At 40.4% G+C, this 15,052-nt stretch overlaps 1 protein-coding gene across 7 annotated transcripts in view; it reads right to left on the bottom strand.

Annotated features, from left to right (window-relative positions):
• sema6a (sema domain, transmembrane domain (TM), and cytoplasmic domain, (semaphorin) 6A) overlaps nt 1-15,052 on the bottom strand; it is a 119,701-nt gene that overhangs the window by 36,833 nt on the left and 67,816 nt on the right. For all 7 annotated transcript variants that reach the window (XR_013300237.1, XM_077600255.1, XM_077600258.1 and 4 more), the window contains 6 exons: nt 13,038-13,128; nt 11,798-11,917; nt 10,863-10,951; nt 9,367-9,584; nt 6,079-6,210; nt 2,892-3,047 (listed from right to left, as the gene is read on the bottom strand). Coding sequence is in view for 6 of the 7 variants with exons in the window: in XM_077600255.1 (XP_077456381.1) it covers nt 2,892-3,047; nt 6,079-6,210; nt 9,367-9,584; nt 10,863-10,951; nt 11,798-11,917; nt 13,038-13,128 (806 nt within the window). In the remaining variant the exon portion in view is untranslated. The remainder of the gene's footprint in view (nt 1-2,891; nt 3,048-6,078; nt 6,211-9,366; nt 9,585-10,862; nt 10,952-11,797; nt 11,918-13,037; nt 13,129-15,052) is intronic.

Raw genomic sequence — 15,052 nt, 5'->3', positions numbered from 1 at the left:
GGAAACCAGAGTACCGAGAGAAAACCCACGCAAGCCCGGGGAGAGCCTCACTTTGAAAACCAAAGCAATTGTGCATAATTCCATTTCATTACATTATACAAAAAAATGCTGGAAGCTCACATTTCTTTGCTACTACATTTTGATCTGATATTGGAATATGTTTAGAGTTGTGGTTGTTGTTGTTTTACATTTATTCAGTACAAGTAACAGATGGCAATGAAGTGCAACAGCAGGTAAGAAAAAATGTAAATTTCCACCTCTCGTCTCTTTCCCCTCGATAACGCTCACTGAGTTGTGTTTGTTCATTTTTAGCCAGCAAAATGAAACCATGCAACATTGCACAAAGATCACAGGATCAATCAGTGTGCCTTTCATCAGGCAGCTCAGAAGCCGATATGGCAACAGCAGGGGTCCAGTCTTGTTGAGTGAGTTCACTTAAAAGAATCAAATAAATAAATAAAAATAAAAAGAAGCTAAGTCCATTGACTTCTGTGAGGAGAAACTTGAAAGCTAAGCACCATCAAACCACCTTTCCAATGCTCATGTATATACTGAACTAATTATCATAGTACTTATTTAACTGAAAAATATATTAGCATGGTATAATAGTATAGTATTTTTTTAATTTTCACATATTTTGGGCTACCAGTTAATAAAACCCAAGGAAATAGGATTTTTAAAAATGTATAATAGTGTAGAGAAATCTGATTTTACATCAAAGCATTATTTTTTTAAAACCTCATCAACTCAATGCAAAGCACCTGCATCTGTTGTGTCAAGTGGAATTTTTTTTCCATTATATTAAATTCATTTTTTTTAATAAATAAAGGTTTGTATATTTATTTAACAATGCATACTATTACAGATGTTTTTCTTTCTTTTAGCAGTAATGAAGGTAACACCAATATAAGAAACTAGAATGGTCACACACATACTCTGAGGTGGCCGATTGCTGAAAAGAATAAAGACAATATCTCATCTCATTTTCTGAACCGCTTTATCCTCACTGAAGTCATGGGGGGTGCTGGAGTCTATCCCAGCTGACTTCGGGCACCCTGAATTGGTGGCCAGCCAATCGCAGGGCACAATGAGACAAACAACCATTCACAAACACACATACCTAGGGGCAATTTAGAGTGTCCAATCAGCCTACCATGCATGTATTTGGAATGTGGGAGGAAACCCACGCAGGCTCAGGGAGAACATGCAAAAATCCACACAGGTGGAGCAACCTGGATTTGAACCCAGATCCCCCACTGTGAAACCAACGCGCTAACCACTCTGTCGCCCTTATAAAGACAATAGCAAGATAGAAAATTAATTTGATGCAAAAAGAGTACTGCCACTTAATAATCTGACCACATTAAAAGAAGGTCAAATCCACTTAACCCTGTTGGGCATGTATTTGCTCTAACTTTATCTTAAACAGCTTGATCCTCTAAATCAAATCAGCATCATCAGCAGTCTCAAGAGCTAATACGGTTTTATTGCATTCAAGAATGTAGGAGGAACCAGGACCCACATCAGTGGAATTTGATTTTAGAGAAAGAAGACGGACTCAAGGACATTTACTGTTGTTCCCATCTTTAGAGGACTCCTTGTTGTATCTTTAAATTCTTTGATTTATTGTGGCCAGCCAGCTGAAGTTGCAGGAGCCAAAAGTGGATGCCAGGTTGTCTTAAACGTTATCACTGCACATGTTTTCATTTTTTTCGCTCATCTTCAAATCAGTTTTCTCCAATGAGACACTGACAGCTATCATAAAAGATATATGCTGCAGTAACGCACATTTGTTTCAGTTTACACAAGGGCCTTTAACCGCTCGCTGTCTTGCATGTAAAGCACTGCTCATTGCGGCGTCATATCAAATTAAACAAAACAGGGATTATGTAAAACCGAAGGAATATGGGTATTTTCATCACGGTGCATTGATGAAAAGAGAATGTCAGTTCTCACCTTGATGAGAAGTGTTCAGATTCTATACTGAGCCGTGGCGTTATGTAGGTCAGACCGCTGCACTGTGTGTGATGAAGATGATGTTAAATTGCAAAAAGCCAGGAAGAAATCTTTATGCGGCTCATCTGCTTTGCACTGGTACCACCAGTGAGGCTTGTCAAAGTTCTGCCAAGCACCTGAGCAATTCAATTGGAATAACCTAATAAATGTGGGACTGGTTGTGTGTCCTTTACGTCTACTGCTGTCAAAACGCAGTGCATTGGCTATGGGAGAAAAGTATGGAACAATATCAGTTTTGAGCAAAAACATGACATTTTGTCCATTTGTTTTAAGAAATTATCATTTAGAATAGGATGCATTGTTACTATTGTTGCATTGTATGAAAAATGGTGGAGAGGAAAGTAGAATGATGCCATTTTCACATTATGGATTCATATAAAAGTATACGATACTTGTTTTTAATCAATTGAATCGATAAATAAATACAGATTAGATGAATTTTATTTAAATATACTATATATCTACAATGTCCCACCTCTGGCAATATGGATAAAATTAAGATGTTAAAGCATCTGAACTCATCTCAGAGTAGAGACCTCAGGAAAAATCATCCTTTTTATCTTAGTAGTACGACACTTGCTCAAAATATTTCAAACTTTTCCCAATTCTGTCCGTCCGTGTTTCTCTTACTCGAAATAATTCTAGATTTCAACCTCATTTGATTTGACTCAGAGGAAACAAGGCCCATTGACTACGCATTGATCAGTACAATGAGGTCTTGTGAGGGAATATCGGAACAGTAAAACAGGTCAGCAGCTGGCCCGTGGTGCCGTTCGTTTTAATGAGCCTAACTCTCCAAGTAGCACTTCACCCAATTATTGCTCCGCACTGAAGAGGTCTCGGTGACAATAGTCTTTGGAGTGAGTAATACTTACCGAACCATAGTCTTGAGGAACCAAGGCCGGTTAGCAATGGAGGGCACCGCCTCATCCATAAGGGGATGCATCTTGATAAAGTTGAGCGTGTCATCAGGGAATTCATTGGAGACTTTGTACCGCTCCATAGACGGACTGCCGGCACAGGTGCCAGGCCTGGAAATGTATAAAAAAAATAAACCAGTTATTTTGTTTTATGACACTGAAAGGACTGTTTGTATCTACTAATGTTAGCACCGTGTCAAATAAATGATTGGTAATTCCCTTTGCCAAGTGTGCTTCGTTTTCGTTTTTTGGTTGGTTGTTTCATGGGAAAGATTTGGCAAACACAGGATGGTCACTTTCTACAAAAGGACCTACTTAATATTTATGGAATTCAGATTAAGATTCAGATTTTTCATCTGTTTACTACTATCAAATTTTAATTACTGTGTCATTTGAGTTAGGGTTGAACTATTCATTCTAATTCTAGAGAGCAAAATTTCTTCGTCTCATTGTTTTGAGTGGAACAATGAACACAAACATAACACAATGCTGGTCCTTCACTTTAATTATTAGTTCATCCTTAGTTTGTTACTGTGGCTGTATTTAGGCACGGTGGATAACTTCCATCCATCATCGTGAGAGCTGTTTGTAACATTTTGTTCAAGTCATTTAGGTCATTACCAAAGCATTAGACATGTCTGTATGATGGAGTGGGGTGATGAGCACTAAAATAAAAAGCAGCAAGTTTGATATAGTTCTCTAATACATCTAATCAGATTGTTTGGGGATCGCCTCGTGGTGTAGAGGTTCACTCGCCTGACTTCGATGCGGGCAGACGCTGGCTTAATTCTCGCTCATGGCGGAATGATTGTGAGTGTGGATAGTCGTTTGTCTCTCTGTGTGCCCTTTGGCTGACATCCTAGGGCATAGTCTGCCTTTCACCCAAAGTCAGCTGGGTTAGGCTCCAGCAACCCCCACAACCCTTTCGAGGATGCGTGGTATGGAAGATGAATGAATGAATTAGATCGTGTGGGTCTAGTTCATGCATAAGAAACTTTGAGGACAGGTGGTGTCGGATTCTCTTTGGTTACAGTATCTAGTGACATGCCATCTATCTGATATCTTTACTCCGAAAAGTTGAGACGGCTGTAAAAGAGAAGCTGCTTTGATAGCACTTCCCCTTTGCTAGCTCTCACCTTGGAGAGCTTGTAAAACACTTTTACAGCAAAGTCTTTGATACCATGCCACGCCATAAAATCTACACCAGCTCTTAGAACTATTAGCCAGCTGGCTACTGAATGTATATGAGGTGGCAAACATGCAAGGTCCAGACACCGACATATGGAATCAAACGTGAAATCAAAGTTGAGATGTAGTGGTCCCCTAGGTTATTGGATTAAGTTTGTATGTCGGGGGGGGGGTTTAGACACTCAGTTTATAGTTTGATCTCCTCGGCAACGCTAACTACAAATCTGTCAACACCTTCAGTGTATCACAAATAGCGTGCGCCTGGGTTAAGCACAGTAAACAACTAGTGAACTAAATATGGTAAATCATGACTGCACTTAGGAGGGAAAGTAGCATTCCCCCCCAAATAAAAAATATTCAAAAACGGGTCAAAGAAAGACAAAAGCCATCAAAGTCAATTATTGCAAGTTATCAGTCACCGTAAGGCTTCATTTGGTGGGCAACTTGATGATGTTATTAAGAGGGTAGCATAATCGCACTAAATGAAGCCCAGCAAATATTGGAAACGTCTCAGTGCAGCATAGCTTCATTTACGTCTGCAGACATATGGGGAGCAGATCGGAAACAGACACTTTTTACATAGGAGAAGCGTGTAAATGCTTCGACGGGGAGCGTAACACATGGGGGAGCAGTCTGCTGCAGGGCCAGACCTCTGGGTGCTGCCGAACTCGGCGTCTGTTTGCCGCCACATAAAAAGGGCCGGAGGATGAAAATGAAATAAATCACAGCAAAAACAATCCCCTGGCTGTCTGATCTTTAGCCGACCACAGGGGGAAGAGAGTGTTAGCTCACACCTACGCTCAATCTGACAATAAGATACTCGTCGCTGAGGAACTCAGTCACACAGAAGCACAAGAAAACCCACATTCATAAAAAGTAGCTATTATTTTATCCCTGTTTTTTTGTAGTAATTCTGTTCATTTTTGCAAGAAGCTGAGTATCTCTCTTCTGGCTAATTAGCAAGTACGAGATTGATCAGGCTCAAGTGTTTTTGGAATGAGGCGGCCATCTGTAAAACGATCTCATGCTTCATTTGTTGAAGCGAGCGCCACTTTGATGGGGGTTGCCTGTGTGATATAGTGTAACCTAATACAGTACATGCAAAGCCCCACTTAAAACATGAGTTAATGGAGCAATCTTTTTCAAATCAATTGGTGTGTTTGTTTGTGCATGCATACGTTAACAGGATAATGGCTTGTGGATAGAGTAGACTGTTCAATATTTTGAATTTGACTGAGGGGGGCCGGGAGAAATTGGTTCCATTGTGACAGGAAAACAGAATATCAAAGATAAATATTGTTAAGATCTTGAGTTCTTTGTCCTACAACTAGTTAATTAATAGAGTCCTTTCATTTTTGAATGAAAGGACTGAATCTTTCCTTATTTTTGCGGGAGGTGGAGAATGGTTCAAATAAAAAAAATACATCTGTCTGAAAAATAATACGTATTCGGTTACGAAATATACAAATAAGTGTGTTACATTTATTTTGTGTTCTTTTTAATAACTTATATAACTGTAAAAACGAATTCATTTTGCTGTACCACTTCTCACAAGGGTCAAGGTGGTTCTTGATACCAACCAAGTGTGGGCAGTGGGCGGGGAATTAGTTGCCAGCCAATCTAATATGGTTGAAATTTGACAATTTAACAATAAGATTAAATACCTAGTATATATTTTCCTCTGGTTGGATTAGTTATCCTCGCACTAAGTTTATGATATGCGCAGAGCTGTACCATCACATCATATGGAGTCAAAGAGTATATTTAAGATTAAGAATTTGCACTCACAATTGTCTCTAAAATTGATTTTAAGAAGTTGACCAACCAACTTTCAAATACACAAGGGGAAAGAAAATTCTTCACTGTAACACACTTGGTAGACATCATAATGCGACAGTTTGCATTCTGTGTGCAGGTGTGTGTGCAGACACTGATAAATTAGCTTCAGTGGTACCTTGGCTTTGGAACCCTCTCCTCAGGAAAAGGTGTCCAGGTGGAGTCTGGGGATTTTTGCTCTTTGAAACGCCCGGTGAACGCGTTGGCTACCTCTTCCATGTCATAAGCGCACACAGCCGAGCCTGGAATGCTGCCAAAGCACAAACACAACACAAAAGCGCTGATGAAAACACATCAAATATCCACCTTTTTTAAGCCTGGGAATAGCACAGGAAGATAGAAAAAACATTTCAAACTCTCAAGAGATTTTGTTTTGGCTGTAGAAATTTGAATTTGAGTGTTGGTAGGTCACTACAGAATATGCCATATTTAAGCTTTATAAATATTAAAATTGTAGTATGGCAAGCAAAACTAGTAACTATTCATTCAGAGCGTATTTGGGACCACATAATTGTACCATTGCTAAATAAAGGGTTAGTATATGTGGTATGTTCTCACTGTGTGTAGATGGCTTAACATTAGCAGCTTGATCCTAGCACTTATTGGTTTTGAAGTCCATTAAACCTCATCATCGCGTAGTCGTGGACCCCACGGAGCGATTGCACCACACTGGATAAAGACCAAACGGCATGCACTCTCCGACTCCAGAGCTAGTGGAGGTCTGTTTATTTTTCGTGCTTACACAGATTACTGCCGCAAGTCAACACAAGAGCTATATTTGTTAGGATATTCAACACAATATGATCGCAGTCAGAGGTCAAAGTTAGATGACTACAGACTTTTCTGGATCTAAATCTGAGACATTGCCTGTGAATAGTCATTCATTTATTCATGGTTTGCTCCGCTTATCCTCACAAGGGTTCCGGAGGTGAGGCTGGAGCCTGTACGAGCCAAAAATGGGCAGTATTGAATTTGTTGCCAGCCACCGCAGGGCACAAAGAAGCAAACAACCATCCACACTCATATTCACATCGAGGGACAATTTACAGTGTTCAACCAGCCAACCATGCATGTTTTTGGGATGTGGGAGGAAACTGGAGTACCCGGATAAAACCGACGCAAGCTCGGGGAGAACATGCCAACTTTAGACGGAAAGGTCACAACCCACCAGGGGTTGATTCCTCGATCTCAGAATGGTGTGGCAGACAACTTGCCCAATCTGTGAATATTATTAACCATTCATTTATTCATTTTCTGAATCGCTTATCCTCACAAGGCTCACGGGGGGTGCTGGAGTCTCTAACAGCTAGCAATTTAAAGTGCTCAACCAGCCTACCATGCAATTTTTTGGAATGTGGGAGGAAACCAGAGTACCTGGAGAAAACCCATGCAAGCTTGGGGAGAACATGCAAACTCCACACAGTGAGGACAAACCTGGGATCGAATCCTCGACCCCAGAACCGCAAGGTCGACACCCTACCCCCCCCAACCGGGCCGCTCGGACATCTAATTCATTTCAGTTAAAATGGATTGAACATCTATCGCCAGCAATGCACCAAATCAGGGTCATGGACCCTGTTTAAATTGATTAAACATATATTGTCGTCATTACAGCCAACCATTTAAGGATGAGTTACAGTATGCACAATGATTCAAACAAATAGGACCCTCACAGAATGAAAAAAACACAATTTCAGCCTTTACTGATACACCAATGACTGTATTACAGTCTTGAATAAGCAAACAACTCGGAAAAGTCTTTGCAGTAATAAAGTAATGTTCGTTGTGGCACTAAAATATGACTCGCTTTGAGCATTGGCAAACCACACGATGGTGTCAGGCCAATTAATTTAAGCGCAGTCCTGCACATGGATCACTAGCGGATGCTTATGTTTCCGATTACTTTTTGATTTAAGTTTATTTGATTTACGTGCACTATATTTAGCAGGGTGCTATTAAATTTGGAAGCTTAGCAATGTTCGAGGCCTGCCAAGTCCTATGAGGACACGGTGACACGATCTCTCCCAAAGCCTCAAGGGCATCAATGTTCATTACAAGTCCACTGTGATGGACAACAGATTATTTTATTATTGCTGTTCATTCAACAAGCGAAAAACGATCTAGTGATAGCAGCTGTCTGGCTGAACTCAATGCATAGCATATTACTGAGTCACTTTTGCTATTTCATGACACGTCTGCACTAAAAAAAATTCAAATGTAACAGAGTTTCTTTTATGATCATTTGGGTTTTGGAATTATCGGGCTGGATTTTGGGGGTGATTCCATCATGGATAAAGTTCATTGGGAAGACAAAAGCCTGAACAGTGATGGTATTATAGAGCGCTTGTAAATTACAACCGTTGTTGTCTAGAATGAATTACTTGGATGAGGGTCGCTCACATCTTTTATTTTTATATTTATATATATTTATTTTTATACACATATATAAATATATATATATATATATATATATATATATATATATATATATATATATATATATATATATATATATATATATATATATGGAAAAAAATCTTCATGCTTTTCTCTAAATGGCTTCTTGTTAAGTCATTTAATGATGTAACCAATCTGCTGCCTATAGTCTAGCTCCCTCTAATTCACCACTATTATTGACAAATGGAAGCGCGCGCATCAAACATGGCACTTAAAACAATATTCAGCGGCTTAGTCTCATTGAGTTTAACCGTCTATTAAACACGCTCAATTACAGTGTCACAAGCAATAGTCTTATCTGCTAAAAAAAATAGTCATAAATGGACAATAATATATGGGAGCCCTACGGCTTGGTGGTAATTTTCAATTTAGATGCTGGCTATGAATATGAAAGTCTCACTGAAAGCAAATTGTGCAAACGAAATGAGGTTAAGCACCTGCATGGCAAAAGGGCAGCGGGTCTGTTTTGATTGGAGATGTAAATGTTGACCCAGTGGACTCTCACATCGCCATGAGGCGCCATGCACGCACACACTTGGATCTTGCAAAGGTCGGCCTGTCATCGTCTGGATGAGCTCTTGTTTTGATAATCGGTTTAATGAATGCAAAGTCGTTGTGGATGCACACATACAAAAATGTGCTTTTGATCGGTGACTGATATTTACAGAAATGACCTGAAAATGCTTCTGGTCTCAAACAGGGATCTATCTGCAAGCCATAGATTGATTAGTGGCGAAATATACTGACTAACTTCACATTACAACTTTTTGAATGCAAGAATTGTGAATTCGTTAGCGTAACATAAGGTTACTTTCTCAACCTCACATTTGAAGGCTGCATGTAGAAAGATTAATTTGGAGTTAAGATTACGAAATTCGATCAGATAGTGGTCCATATGGGCAAAAAGATTTAAGAGTATATGAAATAAAATATCAAAAGCAATGGCTACCTGTTGTACGGCGTGGAAAATGTGGCCATCACAACGTCCTTCCCGTTAATGTGAATCACGTCCGTTACAGCCTGCAGGATGTTGAAGTAAAAATGGGAGTCCCCGGGGATGGAGCAGTTCAGGCGGGACTTGAGAAACGACGTCCACTGCTTCTCCAGAACGCGAGGTGAGCCACCTCTGTCATTTTTGCAAACCCTCGCCACCCGAGGAAACACCACCTGGCCACAACAGTGTGAAAGTAACTTTAATGGCTGCTTCAAACTGGCGACCATTCACAGAGAATTTTGAAAATCACATGATGGGTTCTGAAGAACTTCAGGTTTGTTTTTTGTTTTTGTGAGGGAAGAATGGCTTTAGCTTCTAAATCCTTTGTTTGGTCTGCTACTCAACAAATCCTTTTAGGCTGGAATTTCTCAGCCAAGCTAGCACAGTCCAAAATTCTAGAGGGCTTTCCAAGTTGTCGTATAAAAGTTATTGTGATGTTTTATTTCTTGCCCTCAGAACTCAACATAAATAATGCAACTGGAGTGTTTATAAGAAAGTTCATGTGGCCAGTCAGGCAGGTCGTGTACGTAAACAACCAAACCGCAGTTATCTTGACAAGTACATCATTTTATTTGCAAGTTACTTGATCAAAAAAAAGTAAAATTAGTTTAAATTTGGAGATTACAAAGTTATATTCCATGCAAGTCTCCCACCTAACTTGAGAAAATGCAGGAAATATTGACTAATGTACAAAATTACAAAAGATAAGCCTTTAAATACACTGGAGGCTGATCATTACTTTTTCTCAGGTGACCAGTCTTCATCAATTTTAATGTTAAAGCTAAACCCACTATGAAGACGGATTTAATCAATTCACCAGTCAGCACAAGTCAAGTGTTTTTAATTACGAATGATGACCGATTTTGTTTCGAAATGATGTGTTGTCATCAGTGAAAGATAAATTGCTCAATTCTTCCGCCACATGCACAATTATGCCCCTTTCAAAACACTGCGCGAGACCAAGCCCTCTCGTCTGTCACTCCCAGTAGGGAATCCATTATTATCCTTTGTCCATTATCTGGTTCCTTTTATTTGTTCTGAAAATGCATATGGGCAGACCCATTTTCCATCTTTTTATACCTACTTTCCAATTAACTTTTACTCGGCATTATCCAACAACGAAATTGAATGAATTAAAAAGAAGGAGCCTTTGTTGCAGTCCCGCAGGTGCAAAACCCCCATCCCATTTCTCATTGAGGAATTCGACTCACAGGGAGGGAGGAGCAGTATTATACGGATGCAGATATGCAATTCAAAGAATATATTTAGAATTTTTAAATGGGATTCCCAGATCTATTTTGAAACCTTCATCCTGTCCGGTGCTAAGTTGCTATTGAAAAACATTGTGGTGTCCCTCCAGCTCTGCGATACACTCGCATCCTGTTAGTAACTCCCTGCTTAAGAATGATACCTCTGATTAAATCTAAACCATAGCAAATATCTTTGCTTACCTTTCCCATAGTGTTGTACTCCATCGCAATTTCCCTGAAGAAGAAATAGATGAACTCTCCATAATTGACTGCTTGCACAAAGTAGGGCTCTGAGAAAAACACGGGGGAAAAGAAAGACAGAAATCGTTGCAGTAAGATGTGCCATGTTATTTCACATGTCATGTCATGATATTTGGGTAAAAAAGCAAAATGGAAGCCTGAAGTGTCTCATCCATCATTAGCCTGAGATCATTTACATATAAGAAATGGCATTTCTCCATTGAGGTTTGACAGCCTCGGCTGGCACACTTGCTTTGGCCTACGGCACGCCAATTTCCGCTCTACATGCTGCCCACTAGAACAGGTTGGTAAAAATGAACACAGAAAATTAGCATACGAGATGCAACACACAGATTGGTAGGCGGAAACGTTCCAAACGTGTGGTCAGCGATGTATAACAGAAGCCATGTTTTTCTACTATAGTATCCACCAACTTTCAAATTTCGGGTACTTCACAGTATGTTGGATGGATAACCCAGTTTACTGGTATGGATTATGTACGACCTACTGTCATAGAATTTTTAACATCTTTATTGATGGGGTTGTTGGATCAAAACCTATTTTTATTTGATATTAGAACTGAGCAGGGCGGACTAAACCAATGAACCACCTTCCTGAAGGGATTAAACCAGGAAAATTCTGATATGTATTCTAGACAAGGGCAAAAAGCAACATTTACTGATAACTACTTTTTACTCATCCATTCCATTTGTAATTAGAGTGCTAGTTTAAAATCAATCTGGACCTTTGTAAAAGCAAAAAATGAGTTCATGTGTATCTCTTAATATGTCTGGGCAGTGTGTCCTGTCTGGAAATGTAGAAAAAGACCAAAAACTCAAATAATTGGGACAAAACTGTTCAACGGCACTATGAGTATGAGTGCGTCATGGTCTCACCTTTTAGCCATTTGGAGTCATGCTTAACCGTACGCAGTGTCGGGCTGTCTCCAAGGCTACGATAGATGACCGCATCAATGGCCAGAAAGTCAGTGACAGTGGCCGAGTAGAGCTTGCCGTCTGGAGGGGGACAGAGAGAGACCAAGTGAATTGTACAGCGCTGCAAGGCAGAAGCTGTGAGGGAGATTGTTAAGTGAAATTAAAGAAGAACATGCAAAGAACATAAACACTTTCTGCTGGCTGTCAACAGGCCCTACATTCTGTTGCACGTGTGTAATTCCTCACAAACTTGCATGTGCGCACAAACACACTTACCCACAAAAAAGCACTGATGTGACCCTGGTCCACCTCAGCTGGAACCACAGTGGAAACTCAAACTACATAATTGAAAGGGTGGCTGGGAAAGAAGCCCTCTCCATTACTCAGTGCTTCCAGTTCACTGTCGCACATTAGCCGGTTAAGCTGTGCCTGCTTGGTTGGAAGCTTGCAGGGACAGCTCATCAATAGCACCATGAATCAGTTGGCAGCAAACATGAAATGGGGGGCCTCATGACTTTTTGGAGCCCAGGAGAGAAATTCTCAACCCGTAGCATAAAAGCCTCCTCATGCCTAATTTTTAGTCGACCAGGTAAATGAGTTTCTTCCACTTTCTATTGTCCTCATTTGGGTCAGGATGGGATAAGTGTCTACTACAAGTCAATTTCTTTGCCCATCTGCGACACATATCAGATTTTTTCACGCAGTGTGAACAAATCAATTCCGATCCTTATGATGATATACTTGAATATCTATCCGATAACGCTGGAGCATATTCCAGCTGACTTCTGTCATTAGGCGGGGGACACCCTGAATCGGTGGCCAGCCAATCGCCAACTATTTGCGAACGAAGGGGCAGAAAACACCTATTCCTTCCTGATGCCATGCGTGAACCAATCAGATTAAGCAAAACGTTGGATCCAGTAGAATAAAAGTGTCACACAAGCCTGACGGCCCTGTTGTACTTTCAGATACACTAGAACGTGGGAAAATGTGCAACAGTGCACGTGTATGATGTCACAGATACTTTCCCTTCACACTGCATGTCCCATTTGTATGTCTTTGCAATTTAAGGTTGACTCTGGAACAGATTTCACTAGGAAAACATTTTGAAATGTGATGAATTTGAAAGTCAACCCCAATTTCAGGAAAAAAAGTGTTTTACTTTTGGAGGTTTCAGAGTCTGACATTTTCAGAAGCTTACCAGCAAAAAGGGCAACATTGGCATGCTTGGCGTCGTAAGGGCATCGAGCCATTCCGCTAATCTCCTCTCCGAGAGCTTCCAGGGAGTCCATCTAGGGTCACAAATGAGGTCACTGAGACAATGGAGATGTGACAAATAACAATAACAATGGTCTTCAATACAAGAAACAGAGGAAAGGTTACCTATCAAAGATAAAAACGCTTAATCCATGCCCAACTGCTGGGCACGCAGCATGGACAAGTGAAGTTTTGTGACAATAGACCAACAAACAAGACAGTAACATGAATACGACTTCATTTGGGAGAGAGAAAAGGGGTCCACGAGTGGTAAACGTGGCCAAGTGGGATTTTAGGTCGGTAGCCTGAGCCAAATATTTGTGGTACAAGCCCACGAGTGGGTCCATGTGACCATCGGCGGTTGTCACAGCAGACCATTTTTCACATCATTAAGAAGCTATTTTGCGCTCGCCTTACATACTGTATCATCTTAGTCTGATGAAGAAGAGTTTCAACACAGCTTTAATCAATGTATTCCAATGCAGGGCTGAGAAGAAAAATCCCATGAGGCCAAGCATATAGGTGCACTCAAAAGGGATTTGAGAATGTTTTGAAGTTTTCTACATTCTAAATATTTAATCATTAAAAGACTTCTAAATCGAATGCTTTGCAGAACCAAAGCTTTGGTGCCATTTCTTTAAAGACCTTTACAAGGCTCTATTTCAAGACATAGGGGCACAATTTCAGCCTTTTACAGTGGCTTTACTGCGTGATTGGCAGAAGGCCACAAGTGGACGAAAGGTCAATTCATCCTCGTGTGGGTCAAATCGTGTTGCTCAGCATGCGTCTGGCTGAAAGCAGAGACGCACACGAGGTCAAGAAGACAACCGCAAACGCTGCTTGCCTTTTCTTTTTTTTCCACACTCTGCTCTATTTGGCTTCCTTGTTCTCTTCACAAATGGAGAAGCTGCACAGTTCTTAATGCCGCCCTTCCTGGTCACTAAACGGGTCATTTTGTTTTCTATTCCTGTCCACTCGGGGAAAAAACTGTTATCATCTGGTCACTATAAAAGGTCACGTGAACTCACATAGGCTAACACACACAATGCTTGCCAGAGAAATTGTTGGCAGAAAAAAATGAAATACGCCAAGACTACCACTAGTAGAAAAATTCCTAGTCTCTCCTCAATGTTTTACCTTCTCTTCCATTAGGTAATACAGTACAATCGTGCCATGAGATACAAGCTACCACTCTCATAACTCAAAATACACTTCAAACAATTTTCCTTTCATGAACTGAATGGAAAAGCTATTCATCCGTTCATGCACAACCAAAAACAAAAATGCATTTCTTAATATTTTATTAAAAAAGAAAAACAACACCCTGGGATTGTTCCTGCGCCTGCTTCTTTTAGTCTTGGCCATCATTGGTCTTATAATACATACGTACCTATATACGTCAATTCTTAGTAAGCCACATAATGATAATAGTAGTTCTTTGCAGAGGAAAAACCAACGTAACCTTGTGGTTGTTTTACACCCTGTGGGTGTAATTCTTTATGTTTTTACATTTAGTTTGGTATTAGACTCCAACTGGGAGTGGGGTTTTGACCAAATTATTGCTTTCTGCCAAATTGCTGCTTTTTATGCAGCATGCGAGTACTTTTTTGAATTTGGTCGGAGTAAAAATAACATTTGAAAATAGGCCGAAGGACACTCCAATCTTCCAAAATGTTTCGTTTGGGTCACTCACGACCCAAAGCCTGCACTGTAAATGTTGTTATTATACAAGCCAGACTGTTTGGAATGTGGCATCACCCTTTGATACGTCTCACAAAGAAATACACCCCAAAGCCATTTATCCCATCTGTTGATGTCACTGCGGCGCTGACCTCTGTCCAAGGGTCTGGGCCGGCTGTCACTGATCTATTCCCGCCCTTTGAACATGAGGAAACCCTTCCCAAAACCAGCCGCTGATATATACGCAATCCCTGACAAGTTGGCAGGCATGTGTGGAGA

The sequence above is a fragment of the Stigmatopora argus genome, chromosome 5 (assembly GCF_051989625.1).
Source record: "Stigmatopora argus isolate UIUO_Sarg chromosome 5, RoL_Sarg_1.0, whole genome shotgun sequence".
Taxonomy (NCBI): domain Eukaryota; kingdom Metazoa; phylum Chordata; class Actinopteri; order Syngnathiformes; family Syngnathidae; genus Stigmatopora; species Stigmatopora argus.
This window is presented reverse-complemented; position numbering and strand designations above follow the sequence as displayed.